Source organism: Puma concolor, chromosome C1, assembly GCF_028749965.1.
Source record: "Puma concolor isolate L17-30 chromosome C1, mPumCon1.1.hap2, whole genome shotgun sequence".
Lineage (NCBI taxonomy): Eukaryota > Metazoa > Chordata > Mammalia > Carnivora > Felidae > Puma > Puma concolor.
Genome location: NC_141674.1, coordinates 193,626,302 through 193,654,287, shown reverse-complemented (window position 1 = coordinate 193,654,287; position 27,986 = coordinate 193,626,302). Strand labels below are relative to the sequence as shown.

The 27,986-nt window shown below is 39.0% G+C and overlaps 1 protein-coding gene across 6 annotated transcripts in view; it reads right to left on the bottom strand.

The window, feature by feature from the left end:
* Positions 1–27,986, bottom strand: part of ADAM23 (ADAM metallopeptidase domain 23) — a 194,794-nt gene that overhangs the window by 23,104 nt on the left and 143,704 nt on the right. For 4 of the 6 annotated variants that reach the window (XM_086719442.1, XM_086719444.1, XM_086719443.1 and 1 more), the window contains exons 19-24: positions 23,999–24,049; positions 23,233–23,296; positions 21,362–21,467; positions 18,304–18,423; positions 16,886–17,054; positions 14,242–14,353 (exon numbers count right to left, since the gene is read on the bottom strand). In XM_086719442.1, coding sequence (XP_086575568.1) covers positions 14,242–14,353; positions 16,886–17,054; positions 18,304–18,423; positions 21,362–21,467; positions 23,233–23,296; positions 23,999–24,049 — 622 coding nt within the window. Of the gene's footprint in view, positions 1–1,314; positions 1,406–8,592; positions 8,939–14,241; positions 14,354–16,885; positions 17,055–18,303; positions 18,424–21,361; positions 21,468–23,232; positions 23,297–23,998; positions 24,050–27,986 lie in introns of those variants that run through there. The other 2 variants (XM_025929762.2, XM_086719446.1) reach the window with 2 other exon arrangements.

Genomic DNA, 27,986 nt, shown 5'->3' with positions numbered 1-27,986 from the left:
GTTTTTGAAAACACGATGATGCCAAAACTACTATTTCATCAAACAAGTTAAGTTTACAAATATCTCTGTAGAAACGAAGTACCATTTGATAACAACTTTCCAAGTGCAAGCTACTCAAAAACTTGTAGGCTTACTCATTAAATCTAATATGATAACAAAATTATCAGAAAATGTTGAATTTATTTAGATCATCATGTAGTTTGTTTTTCTTCCATAATCAGTTTCTAATAACATTTTACCTGGTTTCAATATTTTGAATTCAGGATTCAAAATATTAAATAGAATCAAGTTCATAATTAATGCAATTATTCAGAGAATTCAAGTAAAAAGCTTCCTCTATTGAGTAACCAGATGGAGGCAAAGTGGGTTTTGAATTTAGGTAATGGTCTTATTTCCCACTTAAATTTGTTTCTGTAGATCTGGTTGGGACTTAATTTATCAGAGGGAATATTTGGCATAGGAAGTCTTATCTACAAATCATACTAATCAAGCCACCACAGCCCGAAGAAAAGATATACAAAGCAATTATCCAATGAACCTGAACTATGGAAACATCAAAACTTGATAAACTAGGTTTACAAATTTTGGTCATAATGAAGGTTTATTTGTGAATATCTGCCATGTCTATTTAAACAAACGTAGTTCAGTGATCAATGCACAATCCAATGACTAAATGACTAAAAGTCACTATGGAAACAGGCCAGTTAATTTGCAGTTAATTAGAAAATATTTAAGTATCACAGAGCCACAGATTTCAAATTCCAATGTGAAACCAATGCAGATGGTTAGGGAATTAATAATTTTTTTAATCTGATTTTTATAAAATCACAAAGCTTTTCAAATCACAAAGCTACACATAATGTGTTACGTGTGAAAAATATTGAACAAAGAGTTACTTAGGTTGTGAAAAATTCAAAACGTCAATGGAATATAAATGAGTTTTAAACACACAAAGGATTTATATCCCCTTATTTCCAACTGCAAAGTGTCCTGATTATCGTGTATAAAAAACGTTATCTCAGAATGCTTGCTCCTAAAAGCTGGAATGGCTTCTACTGAAGAACTTCTACTTTGTTCTCCTTAAACTTGTGCATGTGAATTCCTTCTACATTTCAAGTTTTCCCACTAGCCTGAAGGTGACGTTTGAGGTTTCCACGTTTCTTCTTTTCTAGCCCATTTCTGAATAAAAATACTCATTTTTAACAGTTTACTGCTAAAACTTGAAATCTTGTAGCAGGAACTCAAAACCTGGTTATGTAAGCAGAAAAGAGAAATGCCAGAGCCACCGAGGAGAAGACATGCGGCGTTGCTTACTTAAATCCCCATCCTGTGCCCCCAAGGACAATAGCTGCTACCAGGATGGCACCAGCGATGGAGCCTATTATGAGATTGGTGGCACTAGGACCTGTGACAAAGGATCATGGGAAGAAAGTCATATGAGCCATCTACTGTCGTCACCACAAGGGAAAGGCAGTTACGCGGTTTTTCGGAAGTAAATACCCTGCATAAAAAATTGCTAAACGCTTAAATCGCCTTGATTGACTTAGTGTAATCGCACTTCTGATGCGAGGGAGAGCTACTGCTTGGACACGAATGCCTCTGAATCTAAAGCTTCTGCACCGCTGACAGTTAAGTTCCGTTCCATTCACCTTCCACAGAATTTGAAGCAAATGTGCCCCAACTGCCAGCGTCACCAGTCTTTCTTCTCCTCCTCTTTCCCAGTATCATGAATCAAGCAAGCAAAAGAGCACATAAAGAACATGGATGCATTAGAATTAGCTCAATCTTACTGGCAAATCATGGCAGGAAAAGAAGGGAAAATATTCTAATAAAGTGCTCTTTCAAGCAGCACCCAAAGTTGTCGGAATGCTACGGTTTGTTTTTTTAGCCCCCACTTGGAAACAATTAACATTTCGAAGTCAGAAGGAGGTGAGGCCTGGGTGACTTAGTTGGTCAAGTGTCTGACTTCCGCTCAGGTCCTGACCTCGCGGTTCACTACGTCGCCGTTCCTGAGTTCGAGCCCCGTGTGGGGCTCTGTGCTGACAGCTCCGAGCCTGGAGCCTGTTTCAGATTCTGTCTCCCTCCCTCTCTGCCCCTCCCCCAAAGTCTCTGACTTTGTCTCTCTCTCAAAAATAAATAAACATTAAAAAAAAAAAAAAGTCAGAAGGAGGTTACTAATAAAGATCTGACTTGAAAGCCTTGTGCTCAGAGAGGCATTTCTTCACTGTAAGGATCCATACAGTGTTTAAACAACAACTTGCGGTTCCAAAGGCAAGATAGGGAGGAAGCGTAAAACTCATCCGGGTAATTCTGTAGAAATGGAAAAAAGATTCTGCCGGCTCAACTGAGACTATCTTTCAAGTTCCCATTTGAAATTCGAGGCCTGGAGATAGAGTTTAAAAAGGGAGTAGAAAGGACAGCAAGAAAGAAAATACAAAGTGGGGTTTCCATCGAGTAAGAAAGACTTAACGCATATGACAGCACATCCTTTCCACTCACAGGGGAAAATGCCTTAGCTCACGATTTTTAAATGTAAGCAACGTTAACTAGCACAGGAATTATTCTGCACCTCACATCCTTCCGGATGCTAACAGGTAGAGTGCCCCCAAAAACAAAATACTTCCGATCGTAACTGAATATCCCGTTTCAGAAGTCATAAGGCCAATTTTGCTATTTCCCCTGAAATCCTTGACTTTGTGTATATGTTCATTTCTGCATAAAAAAAAATTCTCTTTTCTGCTCACATCAGTGCCCTCAACTGTGCACACAAACGGATGCCACTTTTAGCAGCACTAAAATCGTGTGTGTTGTATGTTTTTACTCAGAGACCACTCTGGGTTTGTGAGGGTGAGTGGAAAGGTGGGAGACAGCTGCAGCGGGGGTCTCGGGGATGCGGTCTCTTCGGGCGCATGGGCTCGTGACTCATTCTCAGGACTAACCACTGAGGTTCTACAGAACCCAAATCTCAGTGGCCTTCAGAAATGCACAAATAAGAATAAAGAGTAATATGACAGCGATCAAAGCAGGTTAGTTACTCTACACTGAGCACTTACTGTGTACCAGGTGAGGGTCTAACCATGTGACAAAACATCTCACTGGATCCTCACAAAAACCATACGGGGTAAGAATTATGACTATCCCTGTTTATTAGATGAAGAAACAGTGGCTTCTAGAACGTAGTGACAGAGGCAAGATTTGAATACAGATGTGTCTGACTCGAAAGCTTATGCTATAAATCAAGGGTCAGCAAACTATATAACCCACTGGCCAAATCTGGCTCCACTTACTGGTTTGCAAAGAAATTTTGTTGGAATACAGCCACGCTAATTCATTTTCATGTGGTTTACAGTTTCTTTCGTGCTAAGACAGCAGAGTCACAAGGCTGTGACAAACATCCTGTGGCCTGCAAAGTCAAAACTATTTACCTTCTGGCCGTTTACAGAAAGTTTGCTAACCCCTGCTCTAATGAAACAGTCCACTTATATGTATTTCCTCCCCACATTTTAACAAGGAAACATATTTTGAAATAAACATTTAGAAAATATTTATATTTCCATGTACCTTAGGCTTTAGACATGATTTGTACTCTACTAGCTCAGAAGACAGGTTGGGATTAGAATCAATAGATAATTCATGACAAATGAGTCCTGATTTACAATTATAAACTAAGGTGTAGAAATAACCCCCTGCCCCCTGCTCCCAAAAACCCAAACAAACAAAAAACTTCCAAACCTTCTCTTCACGGAATCCTTAGTGACTAAATGAACATTACACTATTAGCTAAGCCAGGAGGTGTTAAAACAATGTATACTGTACTATCATGGATTTTTTTTAAAAAAACTGTATGATTTGGCAATTATGACAAAGTTTAGAATTTGAAGGAAAACAATCAGTAAACTAATAAACAAAAAATAGTGCATAAGCCAAGAATGATAAATAACAAATCTATTTTTAGAAAAAATAATACACTTATACAGACTTACCTGTCACAACCAGAAATAGCCACAAACCAACAAGACTGGAAGGGATGATGAAAACAGACACTGGTCACAAGGACTATGCTTTACAACAAATGCCTTGGGGGTTGCCTAGCTCTAAGACTCAAAGGGAAAGTTATTAAAATTCATCCCTTAGTTGGTACTTTGCAGCACATCACAATTATGGTCAATAAATAATCGAAAACCACGCTTGGGATGATTTTTTCAAAAACTACCTTTCTTCAAGGAGGAATTTCACATAAATGTATGTATAGAATTTCCCCTGGAAAAGGAATGTTACTTCTATAGGTAATCCAGTCAGCAGATCTAAAGTGAAATTTTACAAGGCAAAGTTTTTGTTTTCTCTAAATGTTACCTCTGCTCTAAAACTTTATATTCTAATAGGTAAAGAGCAACAAAATATCTTTTCCAGTCTTTCTAGCTGCCCTGGGTTAACTAGTTCACAGTCTGTACCCATGGGAGGTGAGTGGGCAGGTGTAAATCTAGTCAAAGTCCTTCAAACCAGGGGAGAGAAGGTTCGGGTAATCTTCCACACAGAGTGGGAACTACAGGCCTGCTTTCCTTGTACTATTTCGGTGTCTGGGTCTCCCAGTACTGGTATGGAAGGGCATCTGTGGGCCACAATCACTGGGACTAAGGAGGAATGCGTGTTACACGATCAACATGCCCATGGTTTGAACAGGTTGAGTAGAGGCTATGTGGTGGTTCCTTAAGATACCAGTAATTCATCCGGGGCCACTGTGAAGTGTCACCCATCCCCATGAACACAAAGACAGCATGGGAAAGGGTATTTCTGTCATTTGTAAATGTTCTTCCTGTAATTAGAGAGAGGGGGGAATCACGAAACCTTTTAGTCTACAGATCAGCAACTTCATGAAAATAATATCCCATGGAGAACTGACAGCTATTCTGAGGCTTGGATCAAGTACACAGCAACCTTAATAGAGGTACCAGAAGACCTGTATTTCTGTGAAAGATCAACACGGGCCAGGGACACACAATTTATTTGTGCACTGGCTATTTTTAAGACAAAGCCACCAGATAATCTGCAACTACTCCCCTTAAGGTTTTGCCGGCTTGGATAAATATCTTTTTCTTCTTCACACTCTTTGGTCCCACACAGTTATGGAAGCATCTAATTTGAATTATCAATCTATTTTATATTTTAAAAATGAAGGCAATATGCTAAGTATCTTCTTTAAAAAGTTAAGCCAAAGCTTCCCATATCACTTTAAATACATGGAGGGAATATTAGTGACTATCACTCAAATTATCTTCAAAAGAAGCTGCCAACTATTAATAATTCCCAGCTGTAAACGTGGATTTATTCGGCGAAGATTGCATTCATTTTAAGAATACTAATAAAACACTCACATAAAAGCATTTTTTGTCAATAAAAAATAATGACAATAAAAGGTCTGTATCTTAAAATTACTTTTATAAGTAGAAGAACAATGGAAGCTTTTGGACCATCGTCTCAATTGTGAAGACATCATAAGCACCCCAATATTATTTTATGCCCCACATTGTTCCAGACAGGAGAAGGTTCTTCACTGCACGAGGAAACCACACGACACAGACACATCCAAATAACACCACAAGGTGCACTTGCAAGGGGAACACATCAACGAGACAACACGCGGTGGGGATTAGGTACCAGCAGTCAGTTCACACACCGGGAACCAAACAGAAACACTCCGAGACTCACAAAGATGCTTACTCTATTCCCCACCCTGTGCCTCCAAAAATCACCCCCAGGGCCAGAATGGTGCCTGCCACAGCACCTATTAGCCTGCTTGTGGTCATGTGCACTGTGTGGAGGGAAAACGGAGATGGTTTTAACAAAGGAAACGAATCACACACTGATTGCGCTAACACACAACATAATCTATTCAGGAAATGCTTTGAAAGTCAGTGAAATACTGACATCTCTGCTTTAAAATTTAAAATGAAGGTCTACATACACATTGAAAACACTGGAGAATAATGTTGAGGCTAATTTAACTTCAAACTCTACAAACCCTACTTAAAAAATCCTCTCTTATAAATACTGTTAAACATATAAATAATCTAATTTGAGTTACAGTTCCTACAAGGAATGAGTTGGAATGAAAATGTCATTTAAACAGCATAACAGCAAGTCTGGATTTTAATTCCAAAGTAACAGACCATTAGCATACTTCACAAACTTCTCAAACTGTAAAATACACCTAAGAAGCTGCATCTTTTCAAACTTTAGAACTTACATTCAATTTTATGAAAATCCTACAAATTTAAAAGACTATCTTTAAAATTAAGTACATTTTCACCTGGAAAAGTGCATTGCACATAACTCTGCAATGTTTGGGTTTCTGGCACAGTCTTTGGGTGTTTAGTTGTTGTTGTTGTTGTTGTTGTTTACAGTTTGCAGGGCATAAACTATGCACTCGGAGAAAGTCAGGGTCCCTGGGAAGCACTGATTGCTTCAGATCACCCAATGGTAGATTACTGACTGGAGACACTCCACCCCTGCACATCACCTCTTCCGTGCTGAGCTCTGAGCTTTCACATGTTGCAAAAAGGGTCCGCACTGCCCAGAGGTGCCCAGGCTGCTCTCCACACAGGCAAGAAGTTTAGTGCTGGGGCAGGAAGGCAGATTATTTAAGATTGACTGTGTCTGTGTGTGTGCGCGCGTGCAAGTGTGTGGACATATACACACTTTATCTCCTATCTTCATGCGATCAAAAGCGCTGGCTTCAAATCACTTTACTAATGAAAAGAGAGATTAACTTTGACAAGGCTGCATGGCACAGATTGTGTGCTGTGAGACGGTGAAGGAAAACAAAGAGCCATGATTTGAACTCACAGTTTTTTAAGGCTTAGTATTGTGTTCATTGACCATTTGGGTCCAACTACTCTCCCAAAGAAGAGAGAGAACCTTGATCGCTAACGCTGGTGACTAGGGGTACATCCACTTAATCGCAGGTGAAACAATAAGAGTGAGAGACTCTAGTTTTTATCCTTAGCTAGGCACAACCTGAGTTGTTAATAAAAAGCAAAAAACAAAAACAAAAACAAAAAAAAAAACGGAAACACAACAGAAAACAGAAAGTCTACTGAGGGCATTGAGGGGAATGGAAAAAAGACCAACATATAAGGTGGTGGTGATGTTTTCCAGATATGACAGTACATTAGAATTCAAAATAACCAAACCATATCTCAGATTTCTAAACTGTGGAGGCAAATACTGGAATGAAAGGTACTATAAATATAAATACTCATTTTTTAAGATCTTAGAAAATAATTGCCTTCAGAATACTAAATTAACAAGGACACATTATATTACAATTTGGGTTTTTTGGGTTTTTTTTTTTTGTTTTTTTTTTTGCTTAAGATTTAGGCATTGGCCCTCAGAGCCAAAATACCTGAAACTCCTATTAACTCTTCAATGTTTATATAAGCTACATATGCTAAATTGCAGGACACACACACACACACACACACACACACACACACCTGTAAAATGTGGTAGTAAATGAATGTGTGTTAATTTTTAAAAATTATAACTGCATGAATGATGAATAACAATTTAAAAAGGCCTTTTTATTTGCTACTGATATAATTCCTCTCTGTAGCATAAAGAGAATTAGGCAATCCATCATGTGGGTGTTAGAAACCAACCAGAGGAGCAAGGCATCCCTACAGACACTTCAAATATGCATTCCAGAGAAACAGATACAGTCTATAATCTCTGCTGAGCAAGAATAATTATCTCCCAACTCTTAATTGATAACCACTGCTAGCACCAAAACGAGACAAAATAAGTGGGGAAAAAAGCTTTTTCAAAAGTCTTCCCCCTCCTCCTTGTTTGCCCGCTACCTTTAATTCTGGTGTACTGCAAAGGTATGTAAAATACGCTTGACTCTTTATCGCGATACTTAACAGGGTTATTTCTTCCAGCGCGCAGTGACTCAACCTGCTTTTATTTTATTTTTTTTTTAAATTTTTTTTTTTTTTCAACGTTTATTTATTTTTGGGACAGAGAGAGACAGAGCATGAACGGGGGAGGGGCAGAGAGAGAGGGAGACACAGAATCGGAAGCAGGCTCCAGGCTCTGAGCCATCAGCCCAGAGCCCGACACGGGGCTCGAACTCACGGACCGCGAGATCGTGACCTGGCTGAAGTCGGACGCTTAACCGACTGCGCCACCCAGGCGCCCCTCAACCTGCTTTTAAATTGACATGAATGAATTGCTTGGCTCACAAGTGGGTAGATTTTTATAGGGGACAAATTTGAAAACAGGTTTCAGCTGCTCCCCAGAGCTACAAAGGATTTACCTTCTTATTGAAAAAAAAACCTCCCTTGGACTTTTGGGGGTCTATGCTCTCCTTTTGACCTCTATACTAACTTATTTATGATGTAACTGTAATTGTTCATTCATTCATGCATTTATTTGTTCATTCATTATCTACTAGATGTGTTTTTTGTCCCAGGAACTATGCTGGGTACATGATGATATACCTCACTTTCTTTGCATTACACCAAACCTGGAGATGAAACTTGTAAAGACTCATAACTAATAACGCAATCCCTCTATTAGGGATGCGACTTTGTTTCCTAATTCTTTAACATACTTACCTTTGTATTATAACTTGTTTGTGGAAATTATTTTCTAGCAATATGTCCTCATTTTTGTTTTATTAAATTCTGATGTTTGTTGGTTTATTATTATCATTGTTTTTAGTGTTGCTTCCCTGCTACCTAGGCTCACATGTGCTAACAGGCAGAATTTTTGATAACTATGTAATATTAAGATACAAACTGTAAATTTTCTCCTTTTCTTAAGACATTCTTACTTTATACGTAGAATTCTTCCACAGACAAGTCATGCTTCAGATAGCGTGAAATTGCGCTTTTGAAACTGAGTAGTTGGGGTTTTTTTTTTTACTTTTAGAGAGTTTCTGAAACAAAAAGGTGCATTATTTCATCCATGTGATTCTAATGAGCGAAAGGCGCTATAATCCTGCATCCCGAATACTTCAAAGGCAGGAGGCATCAAAGCCATCATTTGTACTCTATAAACCAAAGTTCTTTCTGCAGGGATGTATGATTTTGCTAACATTTAGGATTAGAAATAAATACTAAATATATTCTTTATATGTTAGAATACAATATTGGCATGACACACATATATTTTCTAGCTCCATATTTCATTGTCAGATACACAATCAGATCTCCTTACTCTTTCCCATGAAATTTTTAAAAAGTTAAGTTCATTTTCAGATACACTGGGACAAATGTCTAAAAAGATGAAAAACAAATTAACTTCATATAAGAATATTATTTCAGACACTGTCAATGGAAATATCATGGAGTTTTTCTGAACCCAAACAAAATAAACTCAGTTACTGAAAACTTTTAAAACCTGGTAAACCCTTAAGTTATTGATGAGGCCATTACTGATGAGACAAATACATAGGTGATACATAATTCTGCAAGAGCGTAATCATATACTACCATAATACCTAATATCTACTCATCTGAACTACAAAATCAAAGATGTGTGCATTCACAAAGGAAGCAACAGATATACACAAAAGGTAAATGTAAACATTAATAATGCTCTTTAAGGTATTAAGACTTAGAAATTATTGCTTTCAAGATACTAAATGCTAATAATATAATACTCCCTTGAGAAGCAATGGATGAGCTAATATGCTTAATCATTACCTGCTTATTGCCTCACCCTTTCTACTTATTACTATGCTGTGAGAACCCGCAGAGTAACTTAATACTCAGCTTTCAGTGAGGCAGTCAGTGTGCAATAACAGAAAAAGTATTAGGCTCAAGACCAGGTGATCTATGTTTTACTCTTGGCTCTGTTACCCTTGGGAATTAAGTTAGACCCATTTGTAAAACAATGGGTCTGGACTGAATGGCCACTAAGGCCTTTCTGTCTCTGATGTGATGACTGTGGACATAATGAAAGGGTCTAACCAAAGCTTCTTAGCAGCGTCTCTGCCCTTCCTTATCGATGAAAATGTGGTATGTATCAGTTTCTTCTCTTTCCTCCTGTAATGCTGCTGCAAACCATCCAGTGAGAAAAGTTCCATTGCGTTGCATAATAAGCACCATGAAAAAATGCCCACAAATTGACAAAAATTATCAGTACTTCTACTGACTCTCCTATAGCCTGTGGGAGTTCCAGGCCTTTTAAAAGGCGCAAACTTATTCTACCCCATTAGGGTAAAGTAAAATAACTTCTTTCAGCGAATTCAGTGGACACATGTTGGGAGATGAGGGACCAGAAGAATCTTCATATGTAAAAATATGGGAAATAAATGACAGTGTAGAAAACATGAGTGAAGTAGTATGTAATGGAAAATCTTTTTAAAAAAAATCTTTGCTCACATGGTTTCTGCTTTGAAATGCTATTTCCTGTCTTTTAATAATTTTGGTTTGAGACATTGGAGCAAATAAACTGTGGGTCAACAAGTGCAGAGCCAACTTCAATGGCAATGTTTCTTTTTAGCTTTTTAATTAATTAATTAATTAATTAAATTTAATTTACATTCAAGTTACTTAGCATATAGTGCTATAATGATTTCAGGAGTAGATTCCAGTGATTCATCCCTTACGTATAACACCCAGTGCTCATCCTAACAAGTGTTCTCCCTAATGCACCTTCCCATTTAGCCCTTCCCCCCTCCCACAACCCCTCTGGCAACCCTGTTTGTTCTCTATATTTAAGAGTCTCTTATGTTTTGTCCCCCTCCTTGTTTTTATATTATTTTTGCTTCCCTTCCCTTATGTTCATCTCTTTTGTATCTTAAATTCCACATATGAATGAAGTCATATATTTGTCTTGCTCTGACTGGCTAATTTTGTTCAGCATAATACCCTCTAGTTCCATCCACGTAGTTGTAAATGGCAAGATTTCATTCTTTTTGATTGAATGGCAATATTTTTATGTGTGTGTGGGGGGGGGGGTTGCCCCTACCCAGATGGAGAGGTTGAGTTTTTATTCTTCCAGAAACTTTCTGTTAAAATAAGAGAAATACCCAGAACACACTGGCTCATTTCTGACACCCTCATCAGCTGAAACAAAGTCACAGAGTTCTCCTTTTTTTTTTTTTTTTTTTACTAATTATGTTTTGATTCAGAGGCCTGCAGTTGTATACAATTTATCTTTTATGCCCATGTTAATAATACAAAAGGCAATATTCTCAGCTTTGTTTTTGAATTTTTTCCTCCATAACAAGAAAACACACTAAAATTAAATAAAACTAAGTATGTTTTAATACCCTGTCACTGTATCTATACAGAAAAGCCTTCATCCGTGGATATGACAGGTCACATCACTTGGGTCTTGCCCACTGTATATGGCAAGCAGCTGAGAAGCACCCAAACACTGTGATCCATAAGGCCAGTGCCAACCAAACTACTTCGATCATGAAAAAGAATATATTGCAATCAGTTACAGAAAAACCTTGGCACCTCACAAGCAACCTTGGCACCCACAGTCAAGAAAGTACAGACTGTTTCAGTGTCTTGAGTTCATGACCTGCTACTCTTCGACAACGCAATACAAATGGTTACTAGCAAACTGAAAATCAGCACTAGCATGCACCATTTTGTTTCCTTCACGTGATCCCAAAGGGAAAGGATGTAATATTTATTGAGTGCCTACAATATGCCAAGGATGTGCTGCCTTTTAAATAGTAGATGGCCAATAAATATTTGCTATCTGGATACAATTGGAAGTACCTAGTTTCTCTCTTATCATTTTCTTTTAACCAGAATATCAAAAACAAAATCATAAAACTGATAACGAGGTGTTAAAATTGTGATTTTCTTTCTCATTTTACTAATGTATTAACCGATTGTTTATAGAGGCTGAAAAGATATTAATAACCATCATAGATAAAGCTATTATTTAGTCATGCTAAAACTGCTTGACTTTTCTAGAAATCTAATGATTTACAATAATAACTGCTCTTCATAGATAGTAATTAATGGCTTTTTTCTATTTAATAAAGATTACCAGAGTCACGAGGATTTTAGTAATTTTAGAACAAGGGGGTGCCTTTACTTTCGTGACTCCATTGTCTTCACTAATAATGAAAAAAGAAAACATGCGACAGAAAAGAAATACACCAGAATGTGTATACTGATTACCTCTGAGTTGTGGCATTAAGGGTGATTTTTATTTTCTTTTTAATCTTTTCCTTATTTCCAAAATTCTCTACCATAAACAAGTATTACTTGAATGGTCATAAAAGTTATTTTTAAAAGATAATATAGAAGAGCACCATGGGGAAAAGGAAAACAAAACAGAAGGCGGCTGTGAATCTCCTCTTTTCCAGAATGCAGCTGTTTGCTTCACACCCTCCCAACTAAGCTTTCTAGGCATAGGTGGGTGAAGGAATGGGAAATAGAATCGGACAACTGCTAACCCTCTACCCCCACGTACTGAAAAAGGACAGAGGCTAAGCCAATTTAGCTCTGTTCATCTCTTCTTTATATATCACTTGAAGAAACAGCATCTAGATCTTTAAGAGAATCACAGACGTGCCATGGAGAGAAAATTTGGAAAGAATGAACGTCTGCTTCTCTTGTCAGAGTTTGAAATCTGCTCTAAATCTAACTTCTGAAGGTGGATCCAAGAATTTTTTGTTCCAGTTTTAAGACTAAATGTAAAAGTGGAACTGGTTCCTTTTTACAAATAGAAGTAGGAGAACAGAAATAGACTGTGAGGGTGTGACTATGGTTCTTCTTACAGAATTTCAATATCATAGGCATATTAAGTAAATGCATGGAGACTTTTTAACACACCCACTATTACTGAACATTACACATGCACCCAGATGAGCTAAATCTCTTCAGGAACTGAGGAGCATGGCGCTTCATATACTTTTCAAAGTCATATTTTCCCAATATTTTCCCGATGCTGAAGTTCAGAGAGTTTAAATGAGCTCCCATGCAAAACTAAGCAATCAAAATGACACTATTTCTATACGTACTTTTCCTACCTGCAGGAAAAAATCATGATAGTTATTTATAAAATATCATTAGTGGCACCATGAAAAAGAACGTGATGTACGATGTCACTGGGACACATCCTCTGCTCTAGAAACTCTGGTTTCTCAGGTACAATGCTATAGATGCTGTAATAAGCCTACTGCAATTGATGACTTATTTTAGGTCTTTGAAATCATATGAGGGCTTGGGAATGGGGGAGGAATAATGAGAAAGTGATTACCAAGTTTATGATGATAAAGAGCATGTTATAACACAACGTAACAGAAAAGACTGGGCCTGAGATCGGGCACTTGGGTCTTGGTCCCAGCTCTGTCTCTGGCTACCTGGATAACTATAAAATGTCACCTGTCTTCAAGGCCTGGGTGTTCTCATCTGCAAGATGAGGGTGGTTCTAGATGGCCATTGAGACTCCTTCTAATTTTAAAATTCTAATTTCTCTCTTTCTGATAACTGACTAAAACAAAGTCCAGATCTTTCATATTCTCTTTGAAGAATTAAAGTTCGGTGAGGATTTTGGGGGAACCTGGGTGGCTCAGTTGGTTAAGCGTCTGACTTTTGATTTTGGCTCAGGTCATGATCTCACAGTTTGTGAGATCGAGCCCTGCATCAGGCTCTGTGCTATCAGCACAGAGCCTGCTTGGGATTCTCTCTTTCTTCCTTTCTCTCTCTCTTTCTCTCTGCCCCTGCCCAACTCACACATGCTCTTTCTCTCTCCCTCAAAATAAATACATAAACTTAAAAATATATATAGTTCTGTGAAGATTTTCCACTTCTTCCCAATCAAAAATGTGTTTAAGCAGAGCATATAAGACAGCAATTTCCCTCTGGAGGATTCTAATTCTGAGGAATGACTAGAGTCTCATGTTAGCCACAAAGATTTTACCTATTAGGAAACTGGCAGAGTGGAGACAAACTGTACAATGATTAACATATGTGCTTATGGAAAAGGAAGGAGGTTTATAGGAAAGAGAGGAAACTGCAAGGAAGGAAATTGGTATATTTACTTCTTTCTAATCTCAGTTCTAAACTAGGGGAAATTCAAACGCTTCACTACGTCACTCTAGAATCCTTAATGCTTCAGTAACATGAATTATATGTTTGAATGGCAAAAGAGATACTCTGGAGTGTCTCCTTTCAAATCGTTTCACTTGTTATATTGGCACCACCGGAAGAGTGCCAACAAATTCAGCATGTAATGAATTGAAACTGAAATCGCACAAACCCTTGGGTCCTTCATCCTTGGGGGGGTGAAGGTTCCTAACTGGATCCCGGATACTGCAGTCTGTCCCTGCCCAGGTGAAATCGCAGATGCAGGTGGCTTCATTACTACACACCTGTGAGGAACAAAAAACAGAAATGGGACATTTTCATGGTGCTTTCTTAAACATTTTTTTTAATGTTTATTTATTTTTGAGAGGGAGAGACAGACCGTGAGCAGGGGAGGGGCAGAGAGAGAGGGAGACACAGAATCGGAAGCAGGCTCCAGGCTCTGAGCCATCAGCCCAGAGCCCGACACAGGGCTCGAACTCACGGACCACGAGATTGTGACCTGAGCTGAAGTCGGACGCTTAACCAACTGAGCCACCCAAGTGCCCCTCATTCTGCTTTTTTGACTAATGGTGATGAATGTAAAAGAGACGTGGGGCAGGGCAGAAGCCTTTAAAAACCACTTTGAATTTTTTAAGTCTCCCATGGTTGAAAAGGGGAGACAACATATACATAAAATTGCTGAGTGGTGTTTTCTTGTTAATTATAGAGAAATACCCATTAAAAGAAGAAAAAATGTTTTTTAAGATTTTACTTTTAAGTAATCTCTACACCCAACGTGGGGCTCAAACTCACAACCCTGAGATCAAGAGTCACATATTCTACCAATTGAACCAGCCAGGTGCCTCCAAATGGAAGAAAATTTTAAATTAAATGTTAATTGTTTATGTTGATATTATTTACACAAATGTCTGACAATGTCATTTTTTCAGAAGTAGTTGTTTCTAGGAACATACTTCAGAAACATATGCTTAATTCAAGAAATTAACAGATACAGGGCTCCAGTGGCAGGGCCAGAGATTAAACACCAGATGAAATAAATCACCAATGCATTGTTTTACCTCACCATGTCCAAATGAGCACAACACCCACCTCCCCTGCCTGCCCTTGGTATCACCCTTCTCTCAGTCAGCCAGGCTGAAGACCCTCCTAGAATGATTGTTGTCTCCTTTCGCTTGTCCTGGGGACCAAGCAGCATGCTGGAATGGACTTGTAATTTAGATGAAATAAACAACCATGCAAACTAGAGATAGAGGTGTTTAAATTCTTATCTGCCTGTGAAATACATTCAGAGACAGATCATTAGAGATGATAAACTGAATATCAGCCTATTGGTATAAGAAGCTTTTTAATCTGAAGTGTTATAATAGCATGATTGCGATTAACAAGGTTGAATCTGACCTTTTATTTAACAGGACGAAAAAGTGACAAGAAAAGTACAGAATTAAGAAGGGCCTTTCTAGACATTAAGTTTTATGATGTTTTCAGAGAGGTAACTGAAATAACTGAAATGTCTGTCCAGTGCTTTTATTTTAACAGTGATTATTGAACATTCACTATGTGCTAGGTACCTATGCCGAGTGCTTTATGCATAGCATCTAATTTAATCCCCATACTATCCATCACCCTGGTGGCTAAGAGAAGGTAAGTGCCTTACCCAAAGTCACCAGGAGACCAAGGGGCACAGTCAGGACTCAAACCCATGGTTCTTTCTAGCCTCCAAAACCATGCTCTAAATCACTAAACTATACTGGTGAGCCTTAGGATTCAACCAAACCCAAAACCCTGAATAGTCATTAGGCATTTCCTTCTAAGGCCTCTCTACCTTGTTGTATTCCACGTCTTCTGCTAGCTAGCTATATTTTGATTATTTTTTGCCTTCCTTCCAGCATTTTCCTTTTATGTTATCACTCTCAATTTCTTCATGTCTATTTTTTTCCCATTTCTAAAGTCTGTATAAATTTTGAAACGTCTTTCTTTTACTAAGCTAATTTAAATAATTATTAAATACGGGGCGCCTGGGTGGCACAGTCGGTTGAGCGTCCGACTTCAGCCAGGTCACGATCTCGCGGTCCGGGAGTTCGAGCCCCGCGTCAGGCTCTGGGCTGATGGCTCAGAGCCTGGAGCCTGTTTCTGATTCTGTGTCTCCCTCTCTCTCTGCCCCTCCCCCGTTCATGCTCTGTCTCTCTCTGTCCCAAAAATAAATAAACGTTGAAAAAAAAATTTTTTTAATAATTATTAAATTCTGTGTCGAGATATTAAGTCTCAGTTTGCCAGGCAGTGTCTGCCCACCTTGTTCACAGAATTACAAACACATACAAGTGTGAGTGGAGAAAGCATTTTCTCTTCAGCTGGCAATGGGCGGAGCAGAACTATACAATTTTAAACATGTGAATTATATCAGTGATTCAACATCTAGTCTATGTGATCTTGTACACACAGATACTCAGTACACATGCTGAGTGGCTGAAAGGGAATACTGAGAGGACTAAAGTTATCTTGAATGGCACAAAGTAGTTCACGTGGGGTCTACGGTTGTTTTAGGAACCCTACCAATTTCTTCCACCTCTTTAGCTGGCAAGGTATAGACAATGTGGGAAACACAAATAGCCAGTGATAAAACAAACAACACAAATAAAACCATATCGGTACCTATGGGTATTATCCTTAGCAGGTGAGGATAGTCTGGAAATTATCATAGTGCATAGACACTGGCAGCAGACGCAAAAGGAGAATGGCTGAAATGCAAATCTGACAACTGTGAACTTTGAGGATGCCAGAGAATAAAGGTTTAAACTGGAACACGGATGCCTACTTACCCCATGGCCTGAACAGACTTTACCCTTGGAATCAAGTGGGCAGCTACTCATATTTAGGGCCTGAATCAGTAGGCACTTCCGATCTAAACACATCATGGATGGACCACATGGCGTTCCATCTTCTACATAGCCCACATCTGTATCATCATCTAAAATCACATGAGCACCACTAAAAAGGAGAAAGATATTCATGCAACCATTAGCACCATAGTTAGAAACAGAAAGCCAACATGAAAGAGGCTTGCTCTTCATGAAATTAAAGAGGCTGTCAGTGGACATAGATGGCTCCTAGCATTTCTCCACCTCTCCCTGCCTTTCCCTCTTTTCCACCTCCCTTCAATAAAAGAACATGAGGACAGGAAATACATTTCATTGCCATTATTGCACTGCATGTCATTGGGGAAAAAATGTCATCGGCACAAAGTATATACTAAATCTTCACTTGCTGTCAAGACCAGCATTAAGACTAAGGGTGAGTTGCCTAAGAACAAAAGAAGCCAGCTTTTACATAATATACTAGTTTAGAATATATAATTTAATTAGGCTGTCGTATCTAAAGATGTGTGAAAACTTACACATTCAAAGAATGTGCGTCTAAGTAATTAGATTACAAATTTATTCCAGGAAGGATCTTATTGTCTAGGACCTGGTTAGAATTGTTTTCAGAGCAGTTTAAAGGAAACAAAAACCAGCAATCATTTGAGCAAGAGAACAGTTTTCAATTTGCTCACCCAACCACTTTACTAAATCTTCTTCAAAAGTTGTTTTTTTTTTTTTTGGATGTTTCCAAAGCTTACATTCACTCATGGAAGATGAAGGTTAGCTACTCTAAGGACACTACGGATAAAAGTCTGCAGGCACTAAAAGCGGTTCTGTAGGGGAATCCCAGACGTGTTTGGGGCCACAACAGTACCATGTGCACGTGATTTAAAAAATAAGCCTCATACTTCCTGTGCCCTGTACTCACAGATAATTGGATATCAAATGCATGCCTACAACTATAAATAACATCTTAATAAATATGCTCTATATGTTGAGTATTAAACCATCTTTAAAGCAGAAATATGCTGCGTGAAGTATAAAGTTTATTTTTTATGATAAAAAATAAAACACACATAGTGTTCAAATACTGAGCTATTACAATGCTCAAAGCTTTAACCATAGGTCAAAATGGACACTGTAAGTCTACTCAACAGTTATAATTACAAAGAAGACCCTACTACTAATAAGTGGTCCCATTTTTGAGCAAATGTAATTTGCAAATCAATATACAACCTTGTTTTTTAACTCTAAACATGAAAGGTGATCATAAAATTAAAGTCAACAGTCCTCTTGTGAGAAACAGAAAAAATTCATTTGATTTTTCTGAATTTGTAATTCTCGTGATTCATTAGATTTTCAAACATTTAACATATTACCTGCAGTCAATCACTCGGCCTTGATGGTAGAAGGAAGTTGGGATGATCTCACCCTGAAGTTGACCAATGCGTGGAGCTCGAGTAAGATTGGTACAGAGTAAAAATCCACAGAACACATCACTGAGCATGTCAAATAAAAACAAAAACAGAACAGGATAGGATGAATCAAGCTCAAAATAATCAAAACTATCCAGTCCACATCTATTCAAAAATTGAAAATATTTTCTTTCCTTCTAAATAAAGACGTGTTCAAATACTGCTGGTTGGCTATGACCCACGCCTTCCTTGCTCACAGGATCACAGTTTTGTTTGGGTAGCGACATGCCCAACCTCAAGAGATGGATCATGACCGGTGTCTGAGCTAGTCTGGCACCCCCATCCCCTACGGCCACTTTCCCTCTGTCCTGCCCTAATAGGGCTAAAAGTGGCCCCTGGGTGTGGTGACTGGAAGAGGAGCCAGATAGGAAGTTGCTGGGGAGAATGCTGCTTTCTGGATAAGAGGTCAGAGCCCAACAGGGAGAAGACCTTTTGTTCCTACTCTCACACTGCCTGTCTTTGAATGTGCAGCCTTTGTATCCAACCTTGCCATCGTGAGTTCACAAGCAGAAGGACAGACACTCCAACATGCTACGGGGTCAAAATCATCTGGGTCCTTAGAGACACTGTTAAATGACACACACACACACACCCCGCCCCCGCCCCTGCCCCCGCCCCCATGAGAGCAGCTACCTCCAGCTTATTTGTTAAGTAAACAATGAACTCTCCCCTAAAAAAGGGCGGGGAATTGAAATGACACATCAAAACAAAGGAAATCCATGTCCGATAAATGTACTACAAATGTACTACAAAAATGTACTAAATTCCATTTGCAATCAGGGAAATGCAAATTCAAACCAAAATTAAATGGCAGTTTATGCCACCAGAAAGGATAAAAGTAAAACGTCTTTTAATACCAAGTGTTGGTCAGTATGTGATTCCACAAAAGTATCATGTGCATAATACTGACGGTGGGGTTTACTAGTACAGCCATTTTAGAAAGCTGTGACATCATCTGGGTGGCACTGAAAAGACACATACCCTCCAACCTAGCCATTTTTCTTTTGGGTATCGGCCTTAGAAAAACATGTACAAGTGTGCGCTAAGTTACACGTATAAGAATACCCACAGCAGTATGGTTCCTAACAGCCAAAACATGGAAGCTACCTAAATTAACACAGAGAGGAGAAATACACCATGGGATGGGAATATGAATACGAATGAAAATAAAACAAATGAACAATACGTATAAACAACAACACACACCACGGAAGATGCTTAAAATGCTGACCTTGAGAGGCAAAATAGAAAATAATGCATGAAGTATGATTCCTTTTATACCAAAACCTTAGGCAAAATATATTGTTTAGGGATGAAAACTTAGGCAGCCAAACTGTAAAAGCCAAGAAAGTAATTGCCATAAAAGGATGGCAGTACCTGCGGGAGAGAGACAAGGGCACCTTGCAGGAAGAATACGTTTTCTGCAATGCTGCAAGTTCTATTCCTTGATCCAGGTAGGAATGACATGGAGATTCATGTAATAATCATTTGGCAAACTAAATATTTGTGCGTTATTCACTTTTCTGCTTACATGCTATATATCCCGATTTTTAAACATTTCAGAAAACAGGCATTAATTTTCTTTACCCCCTTGGGGGTTGGATGTTCTATTACTAGATATTCAAAAGCTATCTTTTACAATGATCCAATCCAATGCCTCCCAAACTTTTTGAAGTGACATAGACACAGAGAAATGATAGGTTTGTCCAGGACATTAAGCTAATGAAATCCAGGTGTCCAACCACATACATTTTTACTACTTTAGGCCCCACTCCCTCCTACTGTCTGTCACCTTCGAAAGAGAAGCAATATTTTGGAATGTCTGTGCCTCACCTGTGAGACATTAGTTGAGAAGTTACGTTCTATTATTTTGGTTTAATTTTAAATTTTTTTTTTCAACGTTTATTTTTGGGACAGAGAGAGACAGAGCATGAACGGGGGAGGGGCAGAGAGAGAGGGAGACACAGAATCGGAAACAGGCTCCAGGCTCTGAGCCATCAGCCCAGAGCCCGACGCGGGGCTCGAACTCACGGACCGCGAGATCGTGACCTGGCTGAAGTCGGACGCTTAACCGACTGCGCCACCCAGGCGCCCCATATTTTGGTTTAATTTTAAAGAAATTTTGGTCAAAGATCTGTTGTCTCCTAAGGCCTCATCCACCATCAAAGACTACATGGAATAGCAAAGTTTCATAAAGTACCACAGAGAGATCATTAACTAGAAAAATAAAACTCCTTGCTTTGCTTCAGAACTGGGAGAATCCTTATGGATACGGAAGGATAATGAAGGAAATTTGGCCCATAACTTAATGGTCCCATAGATCATGTCACTGAGTTAACTTTAATAAACTATACAATCACAGTTTTCACTTTCCGAAACTAATCCAGGGAAAACTATTACCAGTGTCCTCTAAAAATATGTCATTTCCTGAGTAAAGATGCCTCCAATATGCACTAACTAGAGGCTTTTTAGAAGTGGGGGGGAAATCTGATATAGACGTTAGATGCTTAATTAAATCAAATGGTATTGCACTCACGGAATGATCCATAATATGTACCACTTCACTTCGAGTTGTCCCCGAAATATAGACAATCCACATATTGTGCTTGTAGAACTTTGTGTATACTAGTACATTCATAGGCCATACCTTCCAGCAAAAGTAGCAAATTAAGACCCAATATTATGTCTTAACACTTGGCAAAGTGTCTTTTCAGACAAGCATCAGGTAAAAGACAACATGGGAGAAATGTTTTACAGAAATGTTGTGAGTCTGTGCCACGGCAACTGCTTAGTCCACAGCCATTTGCTTCTAGATAGACTAATGTGTTCTTAAAGTACATACTCTTAACATTTTCAATAGTTGACTGTTTATTAAAAATCAGTAACACTTATTTTGTGCCCAAGTCACATTTGAGCCAGGCCTTCCAAGTCACTCATTGTGCCCCTGAAGCTGACCACTCACTGTTTGCTGCACTGGATCCATCGGTCTCCATCCTTCCCACAGTTTCCCTTCTCTGTGCCTTCTGTGTTCAGCTTTTCGTAACAGAACTTGTCAGACCCTGAAGCCTCTTTTGGAGATATGCAAGAGAAGAGAATTTGTGTTAGTCATTTTGTTATTCACAACCAGCAGTGTGCAGGTAAATGCTTAACAACTGGTTGTCCACAAAAAGAAAAAAAAAAATTCTGACTCATAGCATTTGCCAATTTCCATGCCAATTTCCATGGTGTAAATACCACTGTGCAAATTTCCACGGTCTAATTAACACATGGCTAATTTTCAACCGTCAATGTGATGGCAACAGGCTTCTGAAATTCCTGAAAATTTAACACTTGGCTCTTGCAAGCTACTACAAGACAGTGCTAACACATCCCTGTTTTTAACTTGAAAAACAAACTGATTCCCAAATTCTTGTTTGGTGGGTTTCAGGGAGGGAGGTAGAAATGGCCATCAGCAGGCATAGGGAAAGTGGCATACAGAAAACTAATAAAGAATCTTAGGCCTGGGGTGCCTGGGTGGCTCAGCTGGTTAAGCATCTGACTTTGGCTCAGGTCATGATCTCATGTGTTGTGGGTTTGAGCCCTGCATTGGGCTCCGTGCTGACAGCTCAGAGCCTAGAGCCTGCTTCGGATCCTGTGTCTCCCTTGCTCTCTGCCCCTCCCCCACTCACACTATGTCTCTCTCTTTCTCAAAAATAAATAAACATTAAAAAAATAAAAAAAAAAAAGAAACTTAGGTCTGTTTTATATTAATATTAAAATATATTATAAAGTCTTAGGCAGTTAAGATTTTGTATCGACACTTGGGTTTTGATTTATAAACCTTTTAAAAGACAAATATGCCTCTATCATCTTTCCTCTGTCAAAACTGAAGCACTGAAAGTAAACCTTTCAGTTAAATGATATTTGCCGAACACTGAAATCACTCCTGCAGGGGCTCTATTGTCCCTTCATGTGCTTTCTTTCCTTTGGGGGTGACCCAGCCTCCACCACAAGACAGAGCCTTTTCTCTCTGTTGTGGTCTGGCCCCCAAAGGCTGAAGTTGAAGTTCGCTGGAAAGGCAGTGTAAATGTCAGGAAGGGAAGGGGTGCATTAACACCTAGGGAATGTACTGAGAGTCATGACTCTGTTTCCAATCTCTATGTGTCTGCCCCTCAGGAAGGACCTGCATTTCTTCCCTTCCAAGTGAGATAACAGAATTACAGAATTTTAAAAAGTCTGGTACTTTTCTGGGGTAAAAGAACAGAAGGCTAACTTGAGGGGTAAAAGTTAAACCCAAGGTACGCAGTGAATCACGCAAGTGTCTCGACAATGAATGTGACCATCCCACTGAACCCGATCTTTGCAAGTGGAAGTGACATCCCTCCTCTGACAGCCAGATCACTGAGTGACATGACTTGGTTCTGATAACAAGTCCTCAGCTTGAACAGCTGTTTTCTGTGGTTTTGTGATCACACTCACAGTCCTCTTTACTCTCATCCTTTCCTAGAGTATTTTTGAAAACGTCACTCCGGGAGCATCTAGGAGGCTCAGTTGGTTAAACATCCTACTCTTGATTTTGGCTCAGGTCATGATCTCATGGTTTCTGAGATCAAGTCCTGCATCCAGCTCTGCACCGATAGCATGGAATCTGCTTGGAATTGTCTATCTCCCTCTGTCCCTCATCTGCTCATGCTCTCTCTCTCTCAATAAATAGATAATCATTTAAAAACAAAATAAAATAAAACAAAACAAAAGACAACACCAAGCTGTACATGTCTTTCAGCAAGACTGGAAGCGCAGGATAGTATGTAGAGAAACCTGTGTGCAGCCACCAAGCAGGAAAACATGACTTACTCGTCCCCCAGATGTGCTGACATTGGTTGTCTCGGGTCTTGCACTCCCCGTTGTAGCAGCGGCCCTGAGGACAGCGACACACATTAGGAGGCCCACACAGTCGGTTCCGTTTCCCCCAGACTTGTACTGCAAGATCTCCTTTTGTTGTTTTAGAGAAGTTGATTTTTTTTCACTCGATACCCCAATATTTTCAGTGAAAATAAAAATCACAAACATCTTAAGGGAAGTACAACAGACAGTTAAATTCTAAAACCCAGAACAGACCTCAGGGTACAGCTCTTGCAGTCAAAACTTAATCATCTACAATTTTACATTTTATGGAAAACAAAAGTTGGTACGCTTCTTGGGTGATTCCAGAATGACCTTTAGCTTCTTTTGGGTGTGAATGTTACATTACAACATGGCTTTCAGGAAAGAAAAAAATCCTAATTATAACAGATTACAGCACACTATAACAGTCAGACTTTCCCATAATAAGCTGGCGTTATTGAAAGAGGGTCACAACTCAATAAATTAAATTCGTAATTCCTTAGTCGTTACATTTTTTCCCTTGCCCTCAATCAGACAATTTGTCACCAGGGTTAAATATAATACTATATTTAGTATTTGATATGCTATGAAGCAATGCTGAATTAGAAGACCACTGCAATAATTTATTGGTCTTTGAATTGCAATTTCCCTTCAAAGTTACATTTATCAAAAAGAAAAAAAGAACTCACAAACTAATCCTTTTAAAATTACATTTAAAGTTTATCACCCAGCATACCTGATTCTGATTGCATGCATATCCATCTTGCTTATGAAGATTTGGTGGGCACTGAAAAATATAATGTGTTTAGTTAGTGTTCAACATAAGTACCTTCAGATTCTGTGTACAATATACAAAAATGCAAAACAAAAACCAACCATGGTGAATATATAATTGGGAATTTTAGAAAAACATGAGTAATCTTAAGTAGGTTATCCAAACTAATTCTTGGTAAAATTATTCTTGGTAATTATTCTCGGTAAAATTCTTGGTATTATTGGTAAAAATAACAATTAAATTAATCCATGCAATGGGTATTTTATACCATTACATTCACTTGCCTACAGTTAAAAGTAGAAGGGATTGAAACAGACAACCAAGGGAATGAATCACCTTGATATGTAGGAGTGGACACATTGGGGAACTAATTCACAAGACCTTTCTCAGCCCTGTGAAATGTCAGATCTGCATTCGACACCCCTGATGCTCACCCATAGGCCACATCACTGAGAAAGAAGAAATACTCTTTCAACTCAATGTCAGTGTTGCATCCCCGAACATCTCCAACCTCTCAAACTACAGGCCTGTCACTAGAACAATCGTGGCAGGATGGTTCTTTCTTTCCCTGGGTCTATTTATCAAACCATTGTTTAAAAAGTACACTTCGCTTTCCCAAAAAGTTACCCTGAATAATTTAAAAATTTTACTATCTATGCATTTTATTTGCCACATTTGAGAGACCTGAAGACAGTTCAAGCCAAAGGCTCTTGTACCGTGTTCAAAGCAAATGTGAAAAGAAAAAAAGCAATATGCATACAGGTAAAACAAGGGAATAAGAAACACAACAACAGGCACTGGGTCCTCCCCCCGTCTTCACCTTGTCAGTAAATGTCAGTTCCACTCTTCCAACGGGTCAGGCTCCAAACCTTGAAGTCGTCTTCTGTTTCTCTCTTTCTCTCACACCCTCCTTCCAGTCTGTCAACAAATCTCCCTACCTCTACCTTCAAACGATAATCACGATCTGACCACTTCTCTCCACCTCCACTGCTAACACTCGGCCCAATCCGCCATCATCCCTCACCTGAAGTGCGACACAGCCTCCGACTGGCTGCCCTGTTCCCACCCTACTCTGCCGTGACTGATGTGACTGCAAATCTGCCAGGCACGCATCCCCCCCACGGCCTCCGCCCTGCTCTTCCTTCACACTTCCCCCCAGACTTCTGCTCTCAAAAACTATGGTTTGCTCTCAAAAACTGTGACCCCTCCCATGTTGGCATTCTCCGCTCCCCATTTCCTGGTTTTTCCTTCTCCTTAGGATTTAACACCTTATGCTCATATATGTTACTCGTTTGTCTATTGTCCCCCTCCCAGTGTGAGTTCCAGGCAGGCGGGGATTTTATGTTTGGTTCCCTGCTGCCTCCCAAGCACCTAGAACGAAGCCAGGCTCGATTATTATTGAGTAGGTGCTCAATTAGTACTGGCTAATGAAATAAATAAATGAATGACTTACGCAGATACAATTAAGTTACTCTGTTCTCCACATATCAAGCTGTTTATCAAGTTCAGTACAGAAAGGCAATAGAACCAATTTAGAATTTACAATTGCCAAGAAGCGCTAGCTTACTGAGGAACACTGAGATAAAATGCTTTGGTTTTTCCCCTTTCTAAAGAAAAACTGGCTTTCATATAAGCTTTCATTCACCACAGCTTTATGATCAATCTGATGGTGACTATTCAAAGGACATAATTATCAGCACTAAAACCTAGCATACTGGGCCCGTGGCACAAAAACAGAGATCTGGCCACAAAAAGTGGCCTCTTTCATCCATCCAAATCCACTCAAAACACAATCATTATGTTATTAATCAACTAACATTAATTATTCACTTACTCTGAGCCAAATACAATCACACTGAACAAAAATGCAAAAGAAACGTGGCTACTCAAATAGGTATACCAGGGTCTAAAATTACTTTATCACATTTGACTTTTGTGAGGTCGCAATTAAAAAGAAATGTGTAGAATTCTTACCAATTAAAAGAAAAAAAGCCCTTATTATAAACTGTCACAGCTACATGCAAGATTTCTAATCAATTTATTTTCAGTTTAGGCTAATAAAAGTGAGTTGCTTATTACTGAAATGTTTAACGTGGGAAATTACAGAATGTCTTACTTCTCTGGAGACACTTAAAACAAAAGAACCATTCATCTGTATACTTTGTTCTGCTGTGAGCAGAGCTCTGGATTCCATCTCTAAATGCCATTCTAGCCCCCAGTTTCATGCTGTGCAGGAAGGTTCACACGAGGCAGGCTTCAGCAGTGCAATAGCATTTAAATGTGCTTATTTTAAATCGTGTTATGCCACCCATTTAGATGCCATGTTTCATAGTGCTAACAAGAAACATTTCCCACATCTTTCAAAAATACCTTTATTATATCATCCGGTATTGTTTGCCAAGGATTTCTCTCAGTTGCACAAGTATTGTTTATTCTGTGATAAACCGTGAATTTAAAAACCAGCCCAAACGGATAAGCAAATGCTAACATCAAAAGTAAGCAAAATTTGAGATACAAGACAAAGTCATGATGTTGCCAATGACATTGATTCTCAGAGATGCAGAGATGCAGAGATTCTCAGCGATCCCATTTTCCTAATCATAATTAGTACCAATTAAATTCAAAGTTCACTGCCTGTTAGAAAGCAGAGTTCTGACGGATCTTAGCTTCCTCTATCCCAATTATCTATTTCAGGCACATTCTGGTCATATAAGGAAATGATTGCTAAAAGAACATGCTATTCCAATATGCCATTGAGATATTAATTGAATAGTATAGTATAATAGTATAATTTTCACCTTATACACATGAGGCAAAAAGAATGTTTTAAAAATTTAGGCTACAGAATATTAAGTAGAACATAGAGCCCTCATTAAAAAAGCCTTACTTCCAGTAAATTCTATGGCAATTCAGGAATTAAAGCCTGAAATGAAAAAAGCTGTACTTTGAAAAGAGCTGAACACACAGAACCAAAACCATATATGATGGGTATAAAAATAGTAGTATTCTACAAAACTAAAAATACAACCCAGTGAAACAGTGTATCGGGATTGTCACCAAACAGAAAACTTGGCACGAAACACAGAACCCACAGTTCTTACGCTCTTTCACTATATCATAGGAAAATTGCAAGGAAACCTATTTACATATCTAAAGAGAAGAAACAGAGAAGCACAAAGTCAATACAAAATAGCTTGAAGATATTTCACTGTATCACATCCTTAAAAGGGTCCCTCTGAATGGACTCTCAGATAATATACATTGAGAATCTTCAAAAAGGCTAGTTAAAAACCTTTGCCTCCTCCTCCTCTTTATCCCTCCCCCCCCCCACCCCAAGGGAACTCAGTGTAATTCTAGCTACTCTGTTCCAATACTTGCTTCCCTCCCCCCACTCCCCCACCTGCTCCAGGCAAGTAGACTGCCTGACTGATTGACAAAGCGAGGAAGAACTACCGGGCAGTTTGGCTCAGTTCTGCCTTCTTCTTTTGCCTCCTCACACAAAGTATACTCTCCCCACTGTTCCACCGAGACATACAAGGCAAGGACCCACCTTTGCAGGGAGAAGTCACTCCAGACCCACCTCTGTCAACAACCTGTTGCTACAGCCTGAATATGGGATCTAGAAAGAGGCTCATTTAGCTCTCAATGCAATAGAAAAAAGGGTATTTTGACCTCCAACTGTACTCTACTTATTGGGAGCCTCTTGGAAACCACAGTACCTGGCAATAGATAACTCCACGCCTGGGCAATTTATCCTAAGGAGCAAACCCTTGGGAACAAGAAACACTCTTAAGGATGCACGAAGATGTTCACCGTCATATTAATTATAAAAACGAAAAACTGCCAACAGCCCAAATATCCACCACTGGATAACAAGTCACAAGTCAAATGATAAATCCACATGACAGACTCTCATGTAATGGTAAAAAGGACATTTATAAAAACTGTG